The following is a 25,036-nucleotide window of genomic DNA, read 5'->3' as shown; positions in this document are numbered from 1 at the left end:
CATGTGAAGACATTTGATAAAATCACCTGGCATCCCTGTATCCAAGAGCTGTCAATCCATCATATTGTTTACTACCAACGGGACTGAAGCGAAAGCGCAAATAATACTGGAACGAATACACAATCTAAACCTCTATAAATTGTTTTCGCCCGTTCGCCGCGTAATAATGTCGTTAAGGAGCAATCTTCCGGATGTTGTGGGCGATGGACACCAAACAAGCGTCATTCCTGCTCCAGAAGTACAGCTCACGTCATCAAATTCCAGCTTCGGAGATGGAGAAAGGAGCTCTGGCAAATCCGCAGGTCTCGTTCTAGCCTCGGGTGAAAGCAATCATAGTTCAATAGACATGCGTTCATCATCGATGCCACCGCCAGATTTCTCACAATTCGATGACAGTGAAGACGATGAACAGTACCACAGCAGTGGATTTCACTCAGATAATATTAGTATCGAGAGAATCCGGCAGTATCTATCAGACAAGTTAGGGTTTTATTCTTCCGATAGCTACGATGATAAAGATGGTACTCCACGAAAGAAGGTGCTCGATACAGTTGATATTGATGGAGTAATACAGCACTGGAAAAACGGCGGCTTCAAGAAAATTGTCACAATGGTTGGTGCCGGGATTTCAACCTGTGAGTGTATATATTATTCATGATGATAACACTATCATAAACAATTGTTGTTCCCTAGTTAATCGAACATTCGATAGAATAGTTTTACAAATGAGATTCCAATGAAACTTGTGTTTTATTCATTGCAGCTGCTGGCATACCCGATTTTCGATCTCCCGATACTGGTTTATACAACAATTTGATGAAGTACAACTTGCCTTATCCACAAGCTATTTTTGAGCTAGAATATTTCTATCAAAACCCGAAACCATTCTTCCAGCTTGCAAAAGAGTTATACCCTGGAACGTTCAAGCCTACACCATCGCACTACTTCGTAAAATTGCTGCAGCAAAAAGGATTACTTATTCGTCACTACACACAGAATATAGACACCTTGGAGCGTATCGCAGGTATTAGCGAAGACAAGATAGTAGAAGCTCACGGGACATTCTTCACTAATCATTGCTTGCAGTGTAAAATCGCTTATCCTCTAGAATTCGTCAAAGGTAGGGCACAAATTGTACCATCTTGAGATTGAGGGTTAAGAAAATAACTTTGTAGAGAAAATCTTCGCTGACGAGATACCGACATGCGCTTGTGGTGGCGTAATCAAACCGGACATCGTTTTCTTCGGCGAGGGTCTGCCAGAGCGGTTCCATGTGTTGCCACATAAAGATTTTGCCGAATGTGATCTATTGATAATTATGGGAACTTCCTTAACCGTTCAGCCATTTGCTTCGCTGGTGGAATACGTGAATGACGACTGTGTGCGATTGTTGATAAACAGAGATAAGGTCGGAGGAGGGGGTTATGGGTTTTTCCGAGCAATGATGTTTGGGGAGGGTTTGTGTTTTGATTTGCCAGGTAATCGTCGAGACGTAGCCTGGACAGGCGATTGTGACGATGGATGTTTTTTTCTAGCCGACAAACTTGGAATGGGGGTATGTTACGATGAAGATGTGGTAGTTATAATGAACTTTACTTTTATCTTTTTCCATAGGATGAGCTACGCGAGATGATTAAAATTGAGCATGCCAAGCTAGAACAGGATCGACCGAAAATGGCGGTAGCTGCTACCCCAGAATTGGCATCATCCTCTCCCGAGCATGTCGCTCGTAATTCTCATAACGACGCATCAGATGATACCAATGATGCAGAATCGAAAACGATAAAGGACGACGATAAGAATTGAATAAGCAACGGGTACAATAGAGTAACAACTTTCAATTCCTTGGAACCCCTCATAATTTAGTGAAGCTAATATTGTTCGATAATATTACGGAGATAACGTGGAGCTATACAATCCCTATAAAAATTACACTATATGTACCATGAATATGGACGAAAATATAAATTTATGTAAACTCAAAAGTTAATGTATGTAGCACACATGGAACGTAGGTACCAAGGTCTTGAATATAGAATTTTACACTGTTGACTATGCTTGAATAGTAGGTATATTCCGTTCTATTTATGAGATATTTCGGATACAGATGAATTAACGAGACTTCAATTTCTATATTGTAGAGAACAAGCTTTTTAAGAGTCTTGTTTTGCTTTAATTTGAAATTAAGCAATAGTAGGCAGTAAAGTTTATGACTACGCAGACATCAATAGAAAATTATAAATTTAACACCAACAAACAAGTTTGAATAAATAATTATTGGGAGATGTTTGATTTCATTCACCCTAAGTATTCCTTTAATAACTTCTACCAAAAAGAGTGTAGAATTTAGCTTTCTTACCACAAGCGGGATGCACACACTTATCTTCATTCAAAATTGGGGCGGGTTGCACGAATGGGATACACAATGATTTGGCTCCCATTGCTGGTGCTCCTGGCTCGGTTTCTGCATCCTCACGGGCACTCTCGGCTTTTATTTTATCCTCACAGGGAATCTCTCCACAGAATGGTGCCATGATAATATTCTTGGAATCCAAAAAGAGAATGAACTCATCCCAGTTTTTAGTTACCTTTATGTGGTCATTCAAATCTTTTTCCGCCCGGTTATACATGCTTTCATGGATGGTTTCCAGCAAAGATTTGATGTCATCTGAGGATCTCTCTCGTTTTACAACTATCTTTTCACCAGTGTCTCGACGAACCGCCACAAATTGATTATTTTTCAGATCTTTAAATCCGAGTTCGATACGAATTGGTACACCCTTCAGCTCCCAATGATTGTACTTCCAACCTGGAGAGTAGTTATCTCGATAGTCCCCTTCACATCGAATTCCATCATTCAGCAACCCTTTCTCCAGTTCTTTGCAGTTAGCGTACAACGTTTTCCTCTCATCATCGGTGGTGTTAGCGGTAATACCGCAAGGTACAATAATAGTCTGAACGCAAGCGACATGCGGTGGAAGCACTAAACCTTGATTGTCAGCATGTACCATGATCATTACGCCAATGGTTCGAGTAGTCATACCCCATGAGTTCTGATAAATATATTCCTTCTCCTTCGTTTCCGGATGTTCGTAGACGATGTCAAACATTTTGGAAAAGTTTTGACCCAAATGATGGCTTGTGGCACCCTGAATTGCCCGACCTGATGCCGAAATATAAGCCTCCACGGTTGTAGTGTAATCTCCACCAGCAAATTTTTCTTTCTCGGTTTTGCGACCCTTCACGACCGGGATCGCCAGCAAATCGGTGTAAACCTTAGCATATAAATCTAGATAGTGGAAAGAAAATAAAGGTTGTGTATCCAAAAGATTTGTACAACATAGTGTCGTCAGGGTGTCGACTACATGGAAAATCCTTTAAATAATGTCAAGGAATATCAGGGATTTTCGACACCAATCTGGAAAAAAATCAATTCCGCCGATTAAAATTTCAAAAATGTATTTGACTAGATTGACTCTTTGTTGGTTTTTCAATTTTTGCGAACCGCGAATTAGTGCTCCCATGGCCGAGTGGTTAGCGTCCCACACTATCATACCGGGCGTTTGGGATCGATTCCCGTTCTGGTCAGGAGATTTTTCGCAAAAGAAAATTCTTCCGACTTGCACTGTGGTCACGCGTATCCTAGAGCTTGCCACTCCAGAGTACATTCAAGGCGTGTTATTCGATATAGAAATCTCAACCAAGTTCTGCTTATAAAAATGACGCAAGTAGTGCTACGTTGAGAAGGCAAAATTTCCACTGGAACGTTAAGCCGGGTTCAGACGGTGCGAGTAAGCATACGAGTCGGTCTAGTCAGTTGCTGCAGTGCAGCTACTCACACCGTGTGAACACATCATGCCAGTTAGTGTCATGTGTTTTCCGGCGTGCGAGCTACTTCAAAGTTTTTTGAATTCACTCGCACTCGCATCCCTCAAAACGTCAAAAACAAAATTTAGTGTTCGAATCAGGGATGCCAAATGTAAAGAAATGTCTCTATTTTTAAGATAATTGAAAATATACGAAGATATTTATAGACTTTACAATTATTGGAAAAATAAATAAAAATCTCATAGTTTCTAAACGAAATCGTTGTTATTTTGTTTTGCACGCTGGCGGGCACGCTTTCTTTTTGAGATAGTTTTCTTGAGAATCTCTAATATAGAATGATTATCAGGCACAATTTTCATTCAAAATTCACACACAACTTGCAAAAAAAAGTATTGATCTAAGAAACAGAATACATATTCGAATTAAAAAAGGACATTTTCATTCATTCACTTGCAAATCTACTATCATTTTTATTTCACGAATTGGTACAAGCTGTTGGCAAGGCGAAATAAATAAAATTTTAAAAAATATTTTAGACTGCCATTTATAGCATCACATACTTCCGGAATTATCTTAGCTATGAATGCTTTCGAGATTCTAAAACATATCGACAACAATCTGAACGATATTCCAGAAGAAAGCCACATCAATGTCGTTTTTTGATTTCACTCTTGCAGGTATAGCACCTCTCATGAGTGTATCATGGCGTTGTATTTTTGGACCAATGAATTCCAACAGTGTTTCCACTTATTCAGGTGTTTTTCTCAACACTGCTCTGTACTCTAGAGGATCATCATCGTAGAGTACCTTCAGTATTACTTTTGTTGCTCCTTTTCCTTGCATCCAATTCCTGGCCCAAATCCTTTTGCCCTTCTGCTTTTTCGGATAGTACCTTCAGTTCGAAGAAATTCAGCTCAAAGTGTTTTTATACACGGTCAGCGTGTATTTCGCGATAAAAATGTGTAAATGTGTAATAAAAAACTGTCAATAGAGAACTCGATTTGGGATCAATCATCTGACAAATTCGGACCTGATTGCTGTTTCTGACTATTTGATGGACATTTGAAAAATCATCTGGCATCCCTGGTAAGCCAATGCAGTAGTATCTAGTTTCTCGTCAGCAGCTCACACTGTGTGAACGGACAAGGCGAGTCAACCAACTGTCAAGCGAGTTCACCGGCCCAGTAGCTGCTCACTGTAAAGTCAGCTACTAGCAACGTATAAATGGGCCTTTAGTGCCATCCAAGAAGAAGAACCGCGAATTTGCTTGATTTGGTGAACTTTAGGCAATCAGTTTCGATTTTGATATGCATGTCGAACACATTTTCTTGAATCAATAGACGTTATCACTTCAAATGGTTATTAACATTAAAAAAGTATACGTAGAAATTCATTGAGCTGAATATATAAAGGCAACATTTTATTCATTGTGATCAGTGATGGAAAAAAATCGCCTCGAGCGATCAATGAATAGGTAGATACCACTAGTCAGATGTATTGACGTCACCAGCAACGAGCGATGCTTTCGTTTTCTTCATAAGCATGCCAGATTTACAATCATCCACAATGAGCGCGATTTTTTTTTATTCAATAGCGATTTTTATTCGTCAACCAATCAGAGCAAAGCGCGAAATCACCCATGACAGTGCGAAAAAAAATAGAACTCTCCATGCTTTGGCTGCGAAAATCGCGTTGCTTTGATAGGAGACACTACATACATCAGACAGGTGGAACAAAATATGCTTTTGTACTTGCATTCACATTTCTAGCGATATGATTTTGTTCCACCAATCTAGTACGACCTTGTCCATAACAAATAATGACAGTATGATTAGAGGCACGGCTTACAGAGACAAGGCTAGTTCTTTAGCGAGTAAACTTTTTTTTTATGACGTCATCCGAATTGTCAGTGTAAACAGTCGCCAGTTGTATTTTGTTTTCCGACTTACGCGTGAATGTTCCTGGAATGAAAAATCGAAAATGGTTCAACGCGCTGTGAGCGGGTGTATAAATTATGAAAATGACATTATCGGGCCAAAAAAGAGATTCTTTCGTTTTCCGAAAAACCGAGAATTATGTTCTTTGTGGATAAATGTTTTACCAAATTTTTCATGGTGTTAAATATAATCAACTATATTATCAACGCACAAACTTACGAAGCACGAGAAATAAAAAAATAAGAACACATTGTTTACTTCAACGACTCAGATGACGTCACTAAAAAATGGCTGATCCGGAGTAGCTAGCCTTGTCTCTGTAAGCCGTGGATTAGAGGGATGCAGGTTTGACAGACAGATTATGACAGATTATCGCGCGATATCGCTAACCATTGTAAAGAGCTGCACTGAAAAATATCGCGAGTGAGTATATCGCATGCGATTAAAGGCCTGCATTGTAAAGGAAGCATTACACATATAGCGAATTCGTTTTTGTTCAGTTTCAACCCCAGTTCCGCGCTAACTGCTGTCAAAACGTTTTTTTATTCACTCAGTTTCGCACTCAGTGTCGCACTGGTTCGCCCCGAAAGCTGTTAGTTTCGCACTGAGATGTTTCACGGGTTGGCACTCGGGTTCACCAATACAACTATACTGAACTGTCAAGTTCCGAGTATTGTTTTGGAAAATCTAAAAATAAAGACTATGAAAATGGAAAACTTGCTGCTTTTGCTTTTGTATTATTGGAATCATAATCCAATTCGGATTCTGATTTTGAAGAGTATATTCGAGTAGACGACATTAAGCTACGTGTGCTTTCATTGGGAGGCAAAAATAATGATGGATATTCAGGTGGAATAAACCTGCTTTCAAAATCAAAATTATGAATGATAATTTACTTTAACGTATCGAATATTTATTTTATGTGATGAAATAAGACGTTTTTTTCGATATCACGGAAACATATCGAACGGAAACTGTGTCTAATGATGATTTTATATTATAATAGTAATTATTTGTGGAACAAACAGGAAATGCATCGACAAATTATTAAGTGAGTGTCAGAACTACATTAATCAAACAATATGATGTAAAAATTTTCATTCAAACTTTTATATTTTTACACTGCACTTGGCCCTGCTGATCTGATAGAGAATAATTTACCTCCCAAGCACTAATATCGCCACCAGACGTCGACACCGTACATTTGTCGTCGCAAATATGAACAAATCAGACTAACGCACACCAACAAACCACCGCATTCGTGAAACTGAAAACGTTTTTTTATTACAGAGTCAGTTTGGCACTGACTTAGTTTTAAAAACGAATTCGCTAATTGGCGATCTAACGTACAAATCTACACCTAGGCGGCGCTGTGGTGAAAGTGATGATGGTTTTAAATTTTGCCATGTGAGCTTATGGAAGGTTTGTAGTTCTTTCCATAAATTACAATGTTATAATCATAAAAGATTATTTGATTGCGATGAGTTTGTAAGAAATTTAATTCTGCACAATTTTATATATAACATGTTATTTATTTATCTCTTTCAGTATTGAAAACTATAAAAATGTTGACAATGGTTGAATTAAAGAAGGAAATTCGAGAGCACAATCAAACACAAGTAGAAAAATGCACGATTCCTGCATGTGAGAACTACCTTGGAAAGCCCGGAAGTAAAATATACGTGATTTGTTTTTGAGTTTTAGGTTACATTAGCATAATTTTCTTTGTTCAAAAACAAAATCCAGATGTTTCACCGATCGTTTACGTTTTGCGTTAGATCGCCAATTCGTACAATCAAATTTTCGTGCGTACTCCAAGCCAATGTCACCTTACCCTTTTTGTATTGTATTGTATTGGCGTGGTTACATTGCTTCCCCTAGCTTCGCACGAAATCTTCTGCTTTGAGCGAATAAAATAGTTTGATTCTTTTTGCCAGTGATCGTACAATCAAATTTTCGTAAGTACTTCGAAGCAATATCACCGCGGCCTTAGTCAGTTCGTTCCGAAACAATTCACTCTCGATCAGTTCGTTCCGAAACTGTCAGTCTTAATCAGTTCGTTCCCAAACAGTTCACTCGCAATCAGCAAGTGTGGCGAAAAGAACGATCGTTTGTTCACTCTTTTTTACGAACTAGTTCTTTCGTACCGTTCGCGAACGTCTTGCCCATCTCTAGTCAACCGCCTTTTTTTCTCTACAGAGCAGATGAGTGTACATCTCAAGTGGAACGAAGAAAATAGAGAAGTTTAAAAAGATATTTAATCTTTGCTCTTTAAGTTTTCGCGGTTTTAGTTATTTGGAATGGCCTCCCATTTTCCCGTAACATGTTGTGTTTCTGGATGTACAACCAGCGTTAAATGTGTCGAAGATATTAGATCAAAAGTGTTTCCTTTTGTTCCCAAGAAACCACTGAGAAATAGGCTGGGAGATAAATGTTTGTACAGAAAACGATATCAGCTTTGGCTGGATGCACTCCAACTGCCATCGAAATATGCATCTTCTTCGTGGATATGTCATAAACATTTCGTTCAAGGTATGAAAGTTATATTTTTTTTCTTTTCAATCTAGTTGAATGATAATTATTCGCAGGGCGCCCAGCTCTTACAAGTCAACATGAGGATATTGACTGGATTCCAACGTTGAAGCTCTCCGATCTAGTTCCTTCTGCACGTAAAAACTTAAGTGCTATGCTGGAAAATATCGGTCCTCTATTGGATACAACAGCTGAACCAAAGATGGAGCGTAGATTATCAATTGATGAACAAACCAGTCGATACGAAGAGCGTGATCTAGTAAATCCTTTCTGTCGGCTGTGTTTGGGTAGGGCCGCAGAACTGCGTCCTCTCTTTTCACCACAAAATATCGATAATCCTCTTCTAGGACTAATAGAAGAACTTGCATGTATTAATATTGACTCTACAACTGATTATAATTGCTTCATTTGCGACGATTGTAAGAAAAAAGTGGAGGATTTTCAAAGCATCAAATTGCGGTGGAAGGCGAACGATTTCGATTTGAAGTCTTACCGTCAAAGCCTAACCACTTTGGCGGCTATTCATGCTAGCGAATACAAGCCTCGGGAACAAAACCTACCCAATACATCGATGTCTGTTGTCCAGAAAACCGAATCATTAATTCAAGCTAAGACCGAACCATGCATTCAAATTGAGTTTCAGAATGAATTCGAAGAAAAGTACGATCCGATTCATGAAGAATGCACAATAACATTACCTATTGAGTGTTTAATAGAAATTGATGAGACAAAGAAAAGTGGAGTTAATTTGGACCAAATAAGTATGCTACCGGAAGAAGATATAAAAAAAGAATTGTGTGTGGAGGGACCGCAGCTACAAAATGTTGATGATCCCGAAGCTGCTATATCGAACAACGAAGAGAAACAAAGACTAATACGGAAGGCCATGAAAATGATTCGATCCCAATTTCGGTCCCAGAAGAAGAAGGTTCAATGGAGAGGAAATAAACCAGAGAAGTACGTGCGCTTTAGAGAATAACTGTTTTGCCGAGAATCGGTTCCATCGCTCAGATAATCTCAATTTAAAACAAATCAAATATTTTAATAAAATATAACTATAACACAATAAGGATTAGTTGGATAAATACCTTTTTTTTGTAACAGCCAAGCGCTTTCTCGATAGATAGGTTGGCATAGTTCTCCTGGCTTCCATGAATCCATGAATCAACAGCTTCAACTTCTACTTTTTATACTATAGATCAGCCATACTCAACCGAGTTCTATTTCGCTCAGTTCTCATGTGAATCATAGTCGTTCCCAGTTGTACCAGTGATAATCCGCGGGTTTATTACAGTTTAGCGTTTTCAGAATATCGAGATTTATCTAAGTTCGCGTATTTGGAAACATTAGACATACTCAAGGCCCGAAATTAAATTCATAAATTTTGAAATTCTTCAATTCTTCGATTTTTGATTTGATTGAATTTCAATGAGATTTTTTAGTTCTTTGATTCCGTGAGTTCTGGAGTTTTTGAATTCGTTTATTCTAAGAGTTGGAGAATTTTGGATGGGGTGGGGTGTACGAAAACGTTCATGCTTGTCCACGGTGGGGGAATAGATAACGTCCGCGTGGACATGTTAAAATAATATTTTTAAATGATACTTTTATTCAAAAGCAAATAAATTGCTATATATATATATATATATATATATATATATATATATATATATATATATATATATATATATATATATATATATTTTAATGCAGAAAGCAATTTATTTGCTTTTGAATAAAAGTATCATTTAAAAATATTATTTATTTTTATATGTATATATATATATATTTTTATACGTCACACTTCAAATGATTTCAATACTCTGCTGAGCGTTTTAGCGCCCTATGTTATGTAAGTACACCACGATTGAGACTCGATGTTGTATGGGAAAGGGTAAACTGGACATGTGCCTCAGGTGTGGAAGGAATATTTCTTCTTCTTCTTCTTCGATAGCACTAACGTTCCCAGTGGAACTTTTGCCGTCTCAACGTAGGTATTACTTGTGTCATTTTCATTAGTAGTACTTAGTTGAGATTTCTATGCCGAATAACACGCCTTGAATGTATTCTGGAGTGGCAAGCTCTAGAATACGCGTGATCGCAGTGCAAGTCGGAAGAAATTTCTTTGATGAAAAATCTCTCGGCCAGAACAGGAATCGAACCCGAACCCCCGGTATGATGAGATAGGACGCAAACTACTCGGCCACGGGAGCACTGCAGGAGTATTTAATAGTTCTTATTCAAAAAGTTGCTGGAACGATTAAAACCGAAGAGTTTCGCCCCATCAACATGTTGCACACATTAGAGAAAATATCAGAATTAGTTGTTGAAGCTGTTAAAGCAGTTGTTGCAATGTTTAAAATCAAGATATCGGGAAGGCCTTTCCTGTGAAACCGCATTGAACTTGGTGTTAGTAAAATGGAAAGAGAAATTAAAATGTAAAGATACCATCATTGCTGTTTTCTTGGATCTGAAACACGCTTTCGAGACGATTTCTAGGCTATTAAGTTCTTTGGAATTACGAGTACTGCATATAAATAGTTTGGTAGCTATTTGTATGACAGAACTCAACGGACTATTTTTAATGATTCAACATTCGAGGTATTTTTCATAGCCTGGCACTAGTTTTTCTATATCGATCGCGAAGTGCGTAGCGTCCAACTTTTTGAAATACGATGTAACTGCGTCACGAATTTCTTCAGTGTTATCGAATCGTTGAGCGCCGAACGCCTGTTTCATCATCGGGAATAAATGATAGTCGCTAGGGGTATGGGGAGTAAGGAGTCCATTTGATTTTATTCAATTGCTCTTGAATTACGCGAGCAGAATAGGGCCGCGCATTATCGTGGATGAGGAACACTCCTTTCGTCAATAAATCTGGCCTTTTGTTTTTAATCACGGTTCTTAATCGGTCCAAAACTTCACAATAGTACAGTGATGAAACGGGCGCTCGGCGGTCAACGATTCGATGACACTGAAGAAATTCGTGACGCAGTTACATCGTACTTCAAAAAGTTGGACGCTACGCACTTCGCGCTCGGAATAGAAAAACTCGTGCCACGCTATGAAAAATGCCTCGAACGTTACGGCGATTATGTAGAAAAATAAAAAAATAAAACGTAGATTACGAAAATCTCCTTGTTTTTTGTCCTAACATTATTTTTCCGCGATTTCTAAACCACTGAAACTTATTTTTTGAACGACCTTCGTACATCAATGACATGCGACGAGTTTTACGATTTTGTGATATTAACCTTTTTGCAGATGATACTGTGTTATTCATTGCAGCTAATGATTTAAATCAGGCCGTTTTACATTTGAATGGAGATTTGCGTTCTTTAAGTAGAGGTTAGAAGTATAAGCAATTGAAACTGAATATAAATAAAACTAAATTTATGGTAATTTCGCGAAATCGTAATGAAAACGTCTCTATTGTAATTGATGATGAGGCTATTGATCACGTTCGGGAGATTAAATATCTTGGCGTAATTATTGATGACAAACTCAAGTTCAACACTCACATTGACGATGTCATCAAGAAAATTGCCAAGAAGTATGGAATCTAACGCCGATTGAAAAACGATTTAACTATGTGCAGCAAAATACAGCTATACAAATTGATCATCTATCCTCGTTCAGACTTATGTTCTTCTATTCTATTTTTAGCCAACACAAATATCGAGATTACAGCGTTTGCAGAACAAAATAATGCGGTTGATTGTAAAATGTAATTCACTTCCTCATCTTTGATGCTGGACGCTCTAAAATGGTTATCTGCGAAGCAAAGAATTGTTTATTTAACTATGGTGTTCATTTTTAAAGTAGTTAACGGTTTGCTGCCTCAATGTTTGTGTGATCGAGTTGAAAGAAGAAGTGATTTTCATAGATATAACACTAGAAACTCGAAAGAATTAAGAACACCTAATTTCTTGTCATGTGCTTCCCAAAATTCATTGTACAGTAATTTACATCTAATGCGACATGTCGAGGCACCACTCAGTGTCGCTAGGGGGTGATTTTGACCTGTAATTGGACATTTTCGATGGGAGTGGTACAGTAACGACGTCTGGTGGCTAAACGATTTTTACTGACGAAGTTTTATACGAACGGATAATTAATGTGGACAATTTTTTGTAATTAGTTTTAACGAAGTTTTTTGAACGGATTATATTATGTAGACTATATATATATTTTTTTAAATTATCCTTTTTTTAAAATTTGTATCTCTATCATGTCTGTCATGATCTTGGTGATGATGGACTATTTTTATTTTGTCGTTTTTATAGTTGTATTAGTTGAGAACAAAAAATCAAAGTAGTCTACAAAAGTTTGAGCGTCGCGCGCGTGACACAGATATCTTCTTGGATGGCTCTAACGTTCCAGTGGAACTTTTTTCTTCTCAACGTAGCATTACTTGCGTCATTTTTATTAGTATTACTTGTTTGAGATTTCTATGCCGAATAACACGCCTTAAATGTACTTTGGAGTGGCAAGCTCTAGAATACGCGTGACCACAGTGCAAGCCGGAAAAATTTTCTTTGACGAAAAATCCCCCGGCCAGAACAGGAATCGAACCCGAACCCCCGGCATGATAGTATGGGTCGCTAACCACTCGGCCACGGGGGAACCGACACAGATATAAAGGATATTAAATTGAAAGCTATTTAAGTGCCGGTCTAGGATTTTTTCGTATAGGAAATTTTCTCGATTTCTCTGAATGAGAATATTTGCTAATGGGTGCCAATGAAAATGGTCATCTCCAATTTCAAAAAGTTACCCAATAAGAAATGTTCACCACCTCGAAAAAACACGCAATGCCAAATATCAGCTCAATCGGACTTAAGGGAGAGTGGCGCAAAGTGGTCAAAGTTTGAGTTTTATGAAAATCGAAAAATCACCAAGGGGGGAGTGAAAATCTAGATAACTATTTTTATTGACACTTAAAACCATACGTTTCGTCTCGTGTACCGGAGAAAAAGTCCCAGAGTGTCGATTTTTGACCCAAAAAAAAAATTCGAGATGACACTAGATCTCGACGTTTTATGCAATTTTAAGACATTTGGCATAAAATTTTTGGCACCCTTGGGTGATTTTTCGATTTAAAAAAAACTCAAACTTTGACCGCTTTGCGCCACTCTCCCTTAAGTCCGATTGAGCTGATATCTGGTATAGGATGTTTTTTCGAGGTGGTGAACATTTTGTATAGGGTAACTTGTTGAAATTTAAGGGTCGTTTTTTCCCATACATTCATTGGCACCCTAGTATTCATAGTCAATCCAAAACAAGGCTGGCGGTTGGACTTGTGCTCTGGTGGACCACTTAGCTACAAGAGTATCGTCGGGACCGTATCGGCTCTGTGGCGGACATGACTGAGTATTGGCTTGTCTTTTATCATTGCAATTTTTTGAACCTATAGCTGTAAAAAACAGTGCGTTTTTTGTGTTTGCTAAACTGATTTCAGGTTTGATGGGAAAAAGGAAACTCTAGGAAATCATCCTTTATATACTATATACTACACGCTATTGACGAATTTACGCAATGCTGCATCAGCTTATGTAACACCTACATTAAAGCTCAGAACCACAAAAGTGACGCGCATTCCTACGCGCTTGAAAGCGATATTCGGTCGAGATTGCTTTTTATTACTTTTTCTATTTGAATTCATTTTAACCATTAAATGTCGTCAGTAAATAGGGTACTTACGTATTAGCTTCACCGGAGCCGAAACACAATAGATAGCAATCCGAATCGACCGCCAACCCTTCGTCGGAAGCGGCGGTCTCTCGCAAGCAAACCTGTATTCCACCGATTGCCCGGTTAGTTTGAAACATAGGAGGCGATCCTTCAGTTTGGTACGACCGAGCGTTAGCGAGCATCGGACGGCACACGTTTGCCTGGTACATTACGTTTACCCGGTTATTTTTTGCTTAGAAATATGAGTGACGCTCTGGTGGCGTTAATAAGTAAATATCGCAAATGCCAAATAAGCATTTTCATAACAAAACAGTGCAAACAACAAGGCAACAACAATAAAAAAGATAACTGAGTACCTGTGCAAACAATAAAATTGCTATCTATTGAAATTCGGCTCCGGTAACTCTAATACGTAAGTACCGTAAATAGTTAGAAAGTTAGATTTTCGTATATTTACAAAGGTTTCAACACTCGATTGGACCAAAGTAATAGATAATCTTCCAAATTTTTATGTTTAATAATGCTCACAGGTTATGAGTAATAACTTCCGGGCATTTTTTAGAAGCTCAAGCTGTGGATAATGGTGATGCAATCGGTACCATATAAAGTTGATTGATATCATTGATTATGCAGGGGATTGCGTTCGGACAATACGAGAAGGATCTGCAATATTTGAAGCGCAACATATGCCACCCATCATTTGCCTAGTAAGAAAATGTAAATTACATCACTCATCCCGAGTCATTCTTTATATGTTATGAATGAAACTATGTTAAAATGATGATTTTCTAACCTTTTCAGCGTAGAAAGAATTCTTGAAACCGAGAAATTTGAAGAAAAATTATGATTTAAAAAAAAAATTAAACGAATTTCAAACCAAAAAAAACAAAGATCATCATTTTAATCATTACGCAATATAGTCGTAAATATATCGTGAATTCGTCAATATAGTATTTTCACTTCATGTCATATTATTTTAAATCTGCGGTCCAAGCTTCTATTCATACATCGTTGAAGATGAAGGTGATGATTTATGAGGTTTATATGTGTAGCGTTGCCTAGTAGGCAACTAGATTTTCTTCCAAGTTATATTTATGTTCGTTCACTTTGTCTCCCACTCGTTCTTGGGGAGCAAACTTGCACTTCCACTTAATAACTTCCTTTGCAATGTTTTTCTGGACACACGTAAACTGCTTTTTGAGGAATTCCATTTTCGGTGCGTTATCACTGCGACGAATCACTATACTTTCCGATACGATACGTTTTAGGCAATAGCTACAAAAAAGTTGCAGCAAATGAATAAAAAAAACCAGTCAAAACCCATCTGTCACTCAGTGTCCTTCCCTCAGGGACAACCAATTTATACCACAGGGAGAACTAGTTTCAAGGCGTTTTTGATCATCAGCGCTTTGCTTCACACGCTTATTCTTCTTCAAAAAGAAACAAAGACAATCGCTATTGATACACTAATAAGTACACGACGGATTTCGTGCCAACTTGCACCAGTCAGAAATGGTCAGCTTAATTGCGGTATGCTTTACCACTGTCACTAGATGTAGCGTTTCTTTTTTTTGCGTACAACTAAAACACGACCGATCCTGTTCACGTGTAACTCCCGACTCTTCATTTTATGTCAACTCCATATAAAATTAACCTAACACTACACATACTTAATCCTACAAGTTCATTCTAAATTCAGATTCCTACGGGAGGTGCTTGGAGTCGCTTTCAGAGAGGGGGAAAAAATTAAACAATTGCAATCGAATTAGGAATTTAAGTCGCGCGGATATTGAACTGGCCGTCCACGAGTCACATAGAAACCCGAGCTTATTTTTTTTATTCGCGGTACTGAAATTAGTGTCAGTAAAAATAATTAAACCTTGTCAGCGACACTGGCTGACGAACAAAACTGTAATATGAGATCGACGAGGTGGATGTACTCGCGGGCTAAAAATTAGCTCGCGCTTCAAAAAATATAAAAATGTAAGAAATGTAACTTCCAAGCACCTTTACAGAATGTTTGATGATTAGAGACGCTTCATATGTTCTGTCGATATTCACGTGTTTTCTCAGTAGTTTCTTTTTCTTGAGGTCAGGCGGATCGAACTGCAACAGTAGTTGAAAATATCGAAATATGACTCTCTGTCTTCATATTTATATGACCATAAATGCATGTTCCATTTCCGGGGGTGGTACATCAAACTACGACACCAAACAAAAATCTGCTCTTCTCTGTATTTTGCCGCAATTCTTATTTAATCTTTATTTAATCCACCATATTGGGATTTATTCAAACGCCAATTTTTCTCAATGGGAATGCCTGTTTGACCAGACGGTCACCTGAGTGCGGGTCAACAGATGTGTGTGCAATATCGAATGTGACATATGCTCCTTTAGCACATTGACTGCCATTGTTAAATATCCATAGGTTTTTCACAGGCTTCTGAGTTCACCGGTGAACTCATGGCATGTGTTAATAGCTTTACCAGAGATTCCTCTATTCCCAATGTCGTAATCTGAAATAGGGCATATATTACAACACAGTTCATTTTCATTAGATTGTTTACCCTTGTCGCTAGGATTAGCATCGAACCAACCGCTGAAGATATTTCTGGTTCCATTCAGATTCGCCGAGCTTTGCTACCATTCTTGTTATGGTTTTCAAAATAACACTTTTGTTTGAAGACCACTTGTAACAGAACCGATAATTCAGGAATTAATGGCAAACTTAGGTTCCAAACTCGACAATGGAGCCTCTCGAATCTGTATATAGGGTATGTAGTATGGGTGAAATATTCGGCGGTAGTCTGTTTGTAAGCAATACCGACAGCAATTCTAATATTGCTGAAAGCGAGATGGAAAATATAAGGGGCTGTCCACATACAACGTGGAGAACTTTAGAGGGGGTGGGGGTTACGGAAATATCCACGTTTGTCCACAATGAGGGGGAAGGAAGTATAGACAATATCCACGCGAACACGTTTATTCACATCATTCACATCTGTGTTCAACAATATATGGAAACTCTTCTGAATTTTCAATAAATTCATCCGTATTTAACGACAAAAAGTAATGAGCTGTCTCATAGTGCTGAACATCTATATTTATTCATATAGTTGTTTTTTTGTTGAAATGTGTATTCTGAGTGAAACCCACATGAATTGGGAGCGATCGATTCATTTTCATTATTTTATGGGATCATACATGAATGTAGTTGCCATCAAAGCATGTTAGAATATTTTAATATTTAAAATACACGACATAGTTTTCTTAGGTGCTGGTTTTGATTCAGCTTCCGTTCTTGGTGTAAAAACCGCTTTCTATTATGAGAACTCCCAATGTTTTGCGAAAATGGAACACGAACAACTAATTCCTTCATGAGTGCCGTATATCTGGAGCAGTGTTCCTAGTAGTGATCTTCCGCCACTGATGATAATCAACAACAACTGAAAATTGCAGCTTTGAAATCATAACAGGCGATTTAAAATCCAATCATTTACAATGTTGAGCGAAAAATATTTGAGACAAGCGAATTGAACCATAATCAGTTATCCCCAAAGCCTATCTTCACCCGGAAATAAGTGATCTTTGTCTGGTGAGATTCGAATAGAATTCTGCATTATGCATTATAAATTACAACCAATACAAGTACGCAACTAAACGAACCAAAATCAGCTATTAATAATTAGCCAATATGATAAGAAAGCTGTTCCACCAGAATAATGCCAAATCTCATGTTTCTTTGATAGCCCGGCAAAAATGCTTGGAGTTCGGCTGGGATGTGCTACTCGGTGGAGCACTTATTTTGGCTGTACTCACCAGATAATGCATCTTTAGATCATCATCGGTGGAAATAAAGGGCAACAATTTCAACTTATTATTATTTGTCTTGTCCCCTCATCTCACCGTCGCCCACCCTCGACAGCTAGTCGAACACCAGATGATATCCCTGGTGATTATGCACAATGCTACAGTGCGTGTGGAAACCCTCTGTTAAGACTACGGTACTCCTTATCCTGATCCCTAACTTGTCTTGTCCCACAAAAATTGTTGCCCTTTTAACCTCGAGTAAACCGCGAGTATTCGGTCGAATCCTACTAAACATAGCAATTAGTTGAAACTTTGTATAAACAAACCTTGAATTAGCGGCTCCGCAAAGCTTATGCGATTGAGCCTTACAAATAAATGAATTGGAAAAAAATCCTTTGTGTGGAACGAGAGACAACCTACAACTTGTCACAGCTTGTTCGAAACCATCCTGAATAGGCTGAACATTACGGATTAGAAACTGGTTGCAATTCATGCAAAATTTTATTTTGCATTTTATTTTTGTGAGAGAGTGATAGATTTCCATGTTCTGACTGAACGAAATAACTGCACGGACAGCGTAAGGGAAAAAATCGAAAAATTGTGATCAAAACGCTATTACTAATAAAACTAACATTTTTATCAATGTGAAAACATAGAATAGAAAATAGAAACGAACTTGAAATGGAATTTCTACGCAATATAGTTTTGTTTCCAAGAAGAGAAGAAACGTCCACTTGGACAACAGGGAAGGGGTATTGTAAATGTCCGCGCTTGTCCACGGAGGGGGAGGGGTGTCCAAAATCCTGCTTTTTCTGGCCACGTGGTATGTGGACAGCCCCTAAGGTGGGAAGATTAAGAGCATACACAAAATTCGTGACGCCACAAAAACGTAAATGAAAAAATTCCGAGTCGCAAAATCGTTTGTTCCTTTGAGTGGAGAAACATTTGACAGATGCACGTGTACAAGAGTTGCAATTTTTTTTTTCATGCAAAATGCACTTCAAAAAATAAATTTGATTGACTCCGCATGACCTAGATTGAGACAAAAAGTTTTCCGCTTTTGTTCAAGTTATAGAAGAAAGAAGTGTTCAGCACCCTAATTGTGAACCAAAGGCAGCCAAATGCATTGGAGGGTGGTTTTACCTGCCATTTCTAACTTATTACTGTTATGCTTCCTATGTTACAGACAATAGTAATATTTTCTGTAACATAGAAAGCAGTTTATGACAAAAGGAAAAAAATATCGAAACTCCATACTTTCGCTTCAGTTGACAGTCGGGGAAGAGTGGCAGACAACTTTTTAATTTTATCGTATCTCTCTTTCTGCTTACGCAAACATATCTGCCAAATACTAGCAAAAACAGTGTAAATGTAGAAGTCGTTACTTTAGCGCTGTTTGCGCTTCTGAAGGACTAGTTTCACCTACAGGCAAAATCAAACAACCTACTGAAAAACCTACACAGAGTCAAACTATTGAAGACCTTTTTTGGTATCATTAACTTTCTAATTACAGCAATAGTCAAAATTATAATCGGCGGAGTTGCATTTTTTTTCAATTGGTGACGAAGTTCCCTGCCATTCCCTGACACTGTTCCAATTCTCTTATATTCCCTCATTTTCATGTTTTTACCAGGTAGTTGACACCCTGTATAAAAACCAATTAAAATCAACGAACAAAGATAGCAATGGACTAACAAAGTATAAGAGTGAATAATAATCTGGAAAATGGTATAGAATCGAGAAAGAGGATGTAATGTAATACCTAAAATTTGTAAGACTTCCTCTTCCGCCTCAGGCTGACTGGCAAATGCTGTGTGACCTTCCTGCCACAAAAATTCACGCGTACGCAAAAACGGTTGTGGATGTTTGAACTCCCATCTCTAAGGTAGAAACAGGGTAAGTATAGATAATGAATCAGGGAACGAATTCATACTTACCACAACATTATTCCACTGGTTCAAACGTATTGGCAAGTCTCGGTAGGACTGAATCCACTTCGCGTACGCTGGATACATAACGGTTTCCGACGTTGGGCGCACAGCGATGGGTTCGGCTAGATCAGATTCTCCACTTTTTGTAACCCACGCAACTTCGGGAGCGAAATCTGCTATATGTGCCTTTTCGCGTTCTAGAGCGGCTCGTGATACAAAAATAGGGAAGTAGCATTCCTTCACGCCCATCCGAGTGATTTCCGCATCGAACCACGTTTTGATGGCTTTCCAGATGGCAAAAGACCAATGGCGCAATATGTAGCACCCAGATACATCGTAATACTCGATCATTTCCCCCTTTGTTATAACCTGTGAGTACCACTCAGGTAGATTATCCTCCTTTGTAGCCTCCAAGCCAAGACGTGTTTGTTTTTTAGCTCCATCATCCTTCGGTTTCAGCGTTTCTTGTTTCGATTTGGGTTTTTCTTCCTTTTTATTCTCTTTCTTAGCAACAGTTTGCTTAGAAGCACGTCCAGCAACAGGGAAATCTGTTCCAGTAAGTTTCTTGTATTTTTCTTTCAACTCGAGCAATTTTTTTACTGCAGCATCAACTTGCTCTTTAGGAGCGCCAGATTGCTTCATGTTTCTTACCACATCACCTTGAGCATTCACTTCAACTACTAATGCATCTTTCTCTGAAGTGGATCTGGCTTCATTTGGCAACGGTGCCATGTTTTCCTTGTCAGATTTAGAAATCGACGATGTTGTCACAGTACCTGGTTTCCACTCCTTACCAGTCAGTATTTTATAATCAGCCTTCAACTGCAGTAAAATCTTCACTGCGGCCTCGACAACGGATTTTTCAGCTTTATTGGTTTTGAGTGTGCGTACGTTATCTCCTTGTGCTGCAATTTGCTTCAAAATTTCGGACTCTTTAGTCTCCGAAGTGTTGGATTCCTTCGGAGGTTTTGTTGCTGTTGGAGGAATACAACCAGGTTTCCAATCTTGTCCCGTGGCTGATTTATATTCTGATTTTAGATCCAATAAAACTTTAATCTGTGCTTCGATCTCCTGTTTTGGTGCTTTATTTGATTTTAGAACTCGGACGTTATCCCCCTGCTTTATAATTTTATCATTAATTGATTCAGCGGAGCTTGGGCTGATGGATTTCGTATCGTTTTCAACCGAGACTACATTCACTGGAGCAACCGCGGGCTTCCAATCACGGCCGGTGATAGACTTATACTCTGCCTTCAAATTTAGCAGTGTCTTGACTGCAGCATCTACATCTGGCTTAGGTGCTTTTTTGGCCTTCAAATCACGTACGGTGTTACCTTGCTCAACAATTTTGACATTAATTTGTTCTGCGGACGAATGATCGTTTTGTGCTGTTGCAGGAACAATACTAGTAGCAGCGATTACTTCCGGTTTCCATTCTTGACCAGTCGCTTCCTTGAAATGTTTCTTCAGATCCAGAAGCGTTTTCACAGCAACATCAATGTCCTGTTTGGAAGCCTTGTCAGCTTTGAGCTTTCTTACTTTATCACCCTGTTGGGCTATTGAATTATTTATTTGGTCGGAAGTTAATGAAACAGGTTGCACTTTCACCGTCACCACATTCGTTGCAGTGATCTGCTGCTGAAAAGAAAAAAAATATTCTGATAATTCAGCTCTGTTCATACACAGAACATGTACGGTCGAAGTTATTATGACTCTTCTACCAGCTGCTTGAGAAACTAGATTACTTTCACTCTTCCATGCGCAAGATCACCACCATGGACTAGTGTTGCGTAGCTATACACGCGGCATCTTCGCTTACACGTCACAAAAGCTCTCGAGCATGTAACCTGCGTTGTATTCAATTTTTCATGCAATGTATTTTGATACATCGCATACGGCAAAATGACATTTCATGCAAGTCTGCCCTTATTCGCGTTAACGGCGGAATGTTGTCGACATCTGGATACAACATCAGTTTGTATGAGGCCAACTATTCTTTATCAGATTAGTCGGCCCTAAGGCAGTTTTAAATTGCTAAAAGTTGTATGAAAATTTTTGACGTAGGATTACGTCTTTCGGGAACATATTGGGGTACAAATTGAAAAATGAAAATCGATCGCATCGTGAAAAATGTCCAATTTCAAACGCTTGTTACTTATTCATTTCATGGTGGATTGATGTGATTTTTGCATCAAACGATTACGGCACTCCATAACAATTTTTCACATTGAATAAAATAGTATATATCATATAACTAACTATCGAACAATTGAAAAAATTCAACCCCTATCCAAACAGAGATACCCAGTCCTGATTGGTCGAAATTGACGTCATTTCTTTTTCGCGCCCGATTTGTTCTCTCACCGGCTAGCTGCATGACAAATCGAGTAGGAGGCGCCTACTTCACTACTAGTGGCAGCAGCAAGCATCACGAGCGGATCGTTTCAGGCACGCTCTCTCCGTCAGAAGTGCGAGAACGTTTCTTGGCATCGTGAAAGTGCAGTATCGAATCTGAGCGGCCAACAATTAAGCTGTGTCTCACATAAGTGGCAGTAGCAGCAGCAGCGGCGGTAAACATCGAGGCTGAACCTCAACAATCGAGCTGTGTCTCGCATCGGTCCACTACTGTTGGCAACAACAAACATCATGAGTAGAGAGTTTCAGGCATGCTCTCTTTCTCTACTGCTGCTGCTGCTACTGCTACTGCTACTCAGTCAGATTTCTCATTCTTGTTGGACGCTCAGATCGATAAACATATGTGTTTCTAGTGTGCATTGCTGGTACTCCTGTACCAGCAATGCACACTAACATCCAAACTTCTTGATATCTAGAGACAACCCAACCACCATTGCCACTTTCAACAAAACCATTATGGAGGCGGCCGAAGCCTCCATCCCAAGAACGAAAACCACTCCGGGGAAAAAAGCGCTGCATTGGTGGTCCGAGGACATCAAGTGGGAGGTCAAGAAGCGGAGAAAGTTTCTGCGTACGGCCAAACGACTACCAGTAGGAGACCCAATGAAGGAAGCTGCTATGAACAGGTATCGAGCGCAACACATCAGAGTACGGCGGTTAATCCGGAAGGCGAAGTTAGACAGTTGGACTGGTTTTCTGGAGTCTATCAACGAAAACCAGTCCTCTGCGGATCTTTGGCGCAGAGTAAATGCACTAAATGGGAAGAGAAGGCCATACAATCCCATTCTTCAAGTGGATGGTATAACCTTCAGCGATCCGGCAGATACTTCGAACACGCTCGGCGAATATTTCGCGGGATTGTCCTCGATCTCCGAATATGAGCCCGATTTCATCCGTCGACAGGGAGCGGGTATCACTTCGGTCAGCAACTTTGTGGTCTCTATGAGTCGTCCTAATAATCCTCTCAACCGGAACTTCACCATCGAGGAACTTTCTGTTGCCCTACGTTCCGCAAAAGGTGAGTCAACTGGCCCTGACGGTATCGGCTATAAGATGCTGAAACAGTTGTCTCAGCTCGGACAGTCCACCCTTCTCAGCATCTTTAACGACCTGTGGAATACACACGAATTTCCCGAGGGTTGGAGACACAGCCTAGGCATACCTAAGGTCGGTCAAAGCAGCAACAACGTGAAAGGCTACCGTCGAATTTCCTTAACCTCCTGTTCATCCAAGATCCTGGAAAGAATGGCGAATAGACGCCTGGTCACCTTTCTAACCGAAAATAGGAAATTGGACTATCGACAGTTCGCCTTCCGACCGGGTATGGGCACCAACAATTACTTCGCGACCCTCGGAGACGTGATAGCCGAAGCCAACAGGAACCGTCAGCACATGGAGATGGTAGCACTGGACCTAGAAAAGGCATACAACAGAACATGGATTCCGTTAGTGCTGAAAACTCTGGCAGATTGGGGCGTTGAGGGAAATTACTGCACTTCATCAAGACTTCGCCACACGCCGAACCTTTGAGGTCAAAATTGGTAACATCAGTTCCCGAGCTTTCCACGAGGAAACAGGAGTACCTCAAGGTTCTGTTCTTGCCGTCACCCTCTTTCTCGTCGCCATGAATAGCCTGTTCCAGGTCCTGTCTGGGGGAGTCTTCGTGTTTGTCTACGCGGACGACATTCTTCTGATGGCAGTGGGTGACACCCATAGGATTCCACGCATCAGGATACAGGCAGCTACCAATGCCATCGGCCGGTGGGCGGCCGAGAGAGGATTTAGACTTTCAGCGCAGAAGAGCGGTCATATGGTGATTTGCAGCGATAGACATCAGGGTCCCAACTCCAGGGTCCAGCTATACAAAAACAACATTCCCCGCCGAAAAACGCTAAAGATCCTTGGAGTGTTTGTTGACCACAAACTTAACTTCCTCCGCCATTTCGAGGAAGTTAAGAAGAGCTGTGCCACCCGGTTGAACCTTCTAAAAACCATTTCCAAACCGCACCGGAGCAACAACAGAAATATTCGGCTACGGGTGGCTAAAGCCATCATCAGCAGCCGCCTCACCTATGGCCTTGAACTGACGTGTTTGGCTGGAGACAAGCTCCCAAAATCTCTGGCACCGATCTACAACAAAGCACTACGGACTGTCTCCTGTCTACTGCCATCAACACCAGCTGCCTCTATCTGCGCTGAAATTGGAGAACCTCCTTTCGATCTGATCATAGACTCGGCGATCGTAGCCAGGACTGCCAGTTTCTTGTCGAAAACCAGCGGTAGAGGGGAGACCCACCTGACCGCCCTTAGTAACACGATCCTGCAGCGGGTGGCGCACGCCAACCTCCCCCCAGTGGCAAAACAATCCTGGTTTGGTGCGAACGACTGGAGGTTCCCAACTGTTCTCGTCGAGAACGGTATTAGGGACAACTTTCGAGCCAGGGTGAGCTCGATCGGTCTGCTAGAATATTTCAAGGCCATCATAGCAGAAAAATACCGTCTCCACGAGATCAGATACTCGGACGGCTCAAAAGGACCTTCGGGAGTTGGATTTGGGGTAAGCGATAATAATAATAGTCTGATTTCCAGCAAAAAACTCGCGGACATCTGCCAGGTCTTCTCGGCCGAAGTGGCCGGCATCTTCAAGGCAACTACAACTTCATCTTCCAAGCCGTTGTTGGTCGTCTCCGACTCGGCAAGCGCCATTGATGCCATCGGTGCGACCAGGTCCAAACATCCATGGGTACAGGCCATCAGGAAGAACATATTGCCCGACACTGTGCTCATGTGGGTTCCCGGACACAACGGCATCGCAGGGAATGAAGCGGCCGACCAGTTTGCCGGAATCGGTCACACCAGACCGTTCTTCACTCGGGATGTGCCGCTTGACGA

At 39.9% G+C, this 25,036-nt stretch overlaps 2 protein-coding genes across 4 annotated transcripts in view; one reads left to right on the top strand and one right to left on the bottom strand.

The window, feature by feature from the left end:
• Positions 1-2,283, top strand: LOC129766457 (NAD-dependent protein deacetylase Sirt2). Its single transcript, XM_055766994.1, has 4 exons — positions 1-635; positions 764-1,120; positions 1,176-1,555; positions 1,615-2,283. Exons 1-4 carry the CDS (start codon positions 167-169, stop codon positions 1,804-1,806), a joined length of 1,398 nt encoding a protein of 465 aa, XP_055622969.1. The 5' UTR covers positions 1-166; the 3' UTR covers positions 1,807-2,283.
• LOC129766427 (bifunctional glutamate/proline--tRNA ligase) overlaps positions 2,128-25,036 on the bottom strand; it is a 39,601-nt gene continuing 16,692 nt past the window's right edge. Inside the window, exons 5-7 of one of the 3 annotated variants that reach the window (XM_055766958.1) lie at positions 19,736-21,367; positions 19,561-19,678; positions 2,128-3,289 (exon numbers count right to left, since the gene is read on the bottom strand). In XM_055766958.1, the coding sequence (XP_055622933.1) occupies positions 2,316-3,289; positions 19,561-19,678; positions 19,736-21,367 (2,724 nt within the window). In that variant the 3' untranslated portion in view covers positions 2,128-2,315. Of the gene's footprint in view, positions 3,290-15,740; positions 16,505-19,560; positions 19,679-19,735; positions 21,368-25,036 lie in introns of those variants that run through there. The other 2 variants (XM_055766965.1, XM_055766968.1) reach the window with 2 other exon arrangements.

Source organism: Toxorhynchites rutilus, chromosome 1 (assembly GCF_029784135.1).
Source record: "Toxorhynchites rutilus septentrionalis strain SRP chromosome 1, ASM2978413v1, whole genome shotgun sequence".
Taxonomy (NCBI): domain Eukaryota; kingdom Metazoa; phylum Arthropoda; class Insecta; order Diptera; family Culicidae; genus Toxorhynchites; species Toxorhynchites rutilus.
This window is presented reverse-complemented; position numbering and strand designations above follow the sequence as displayed.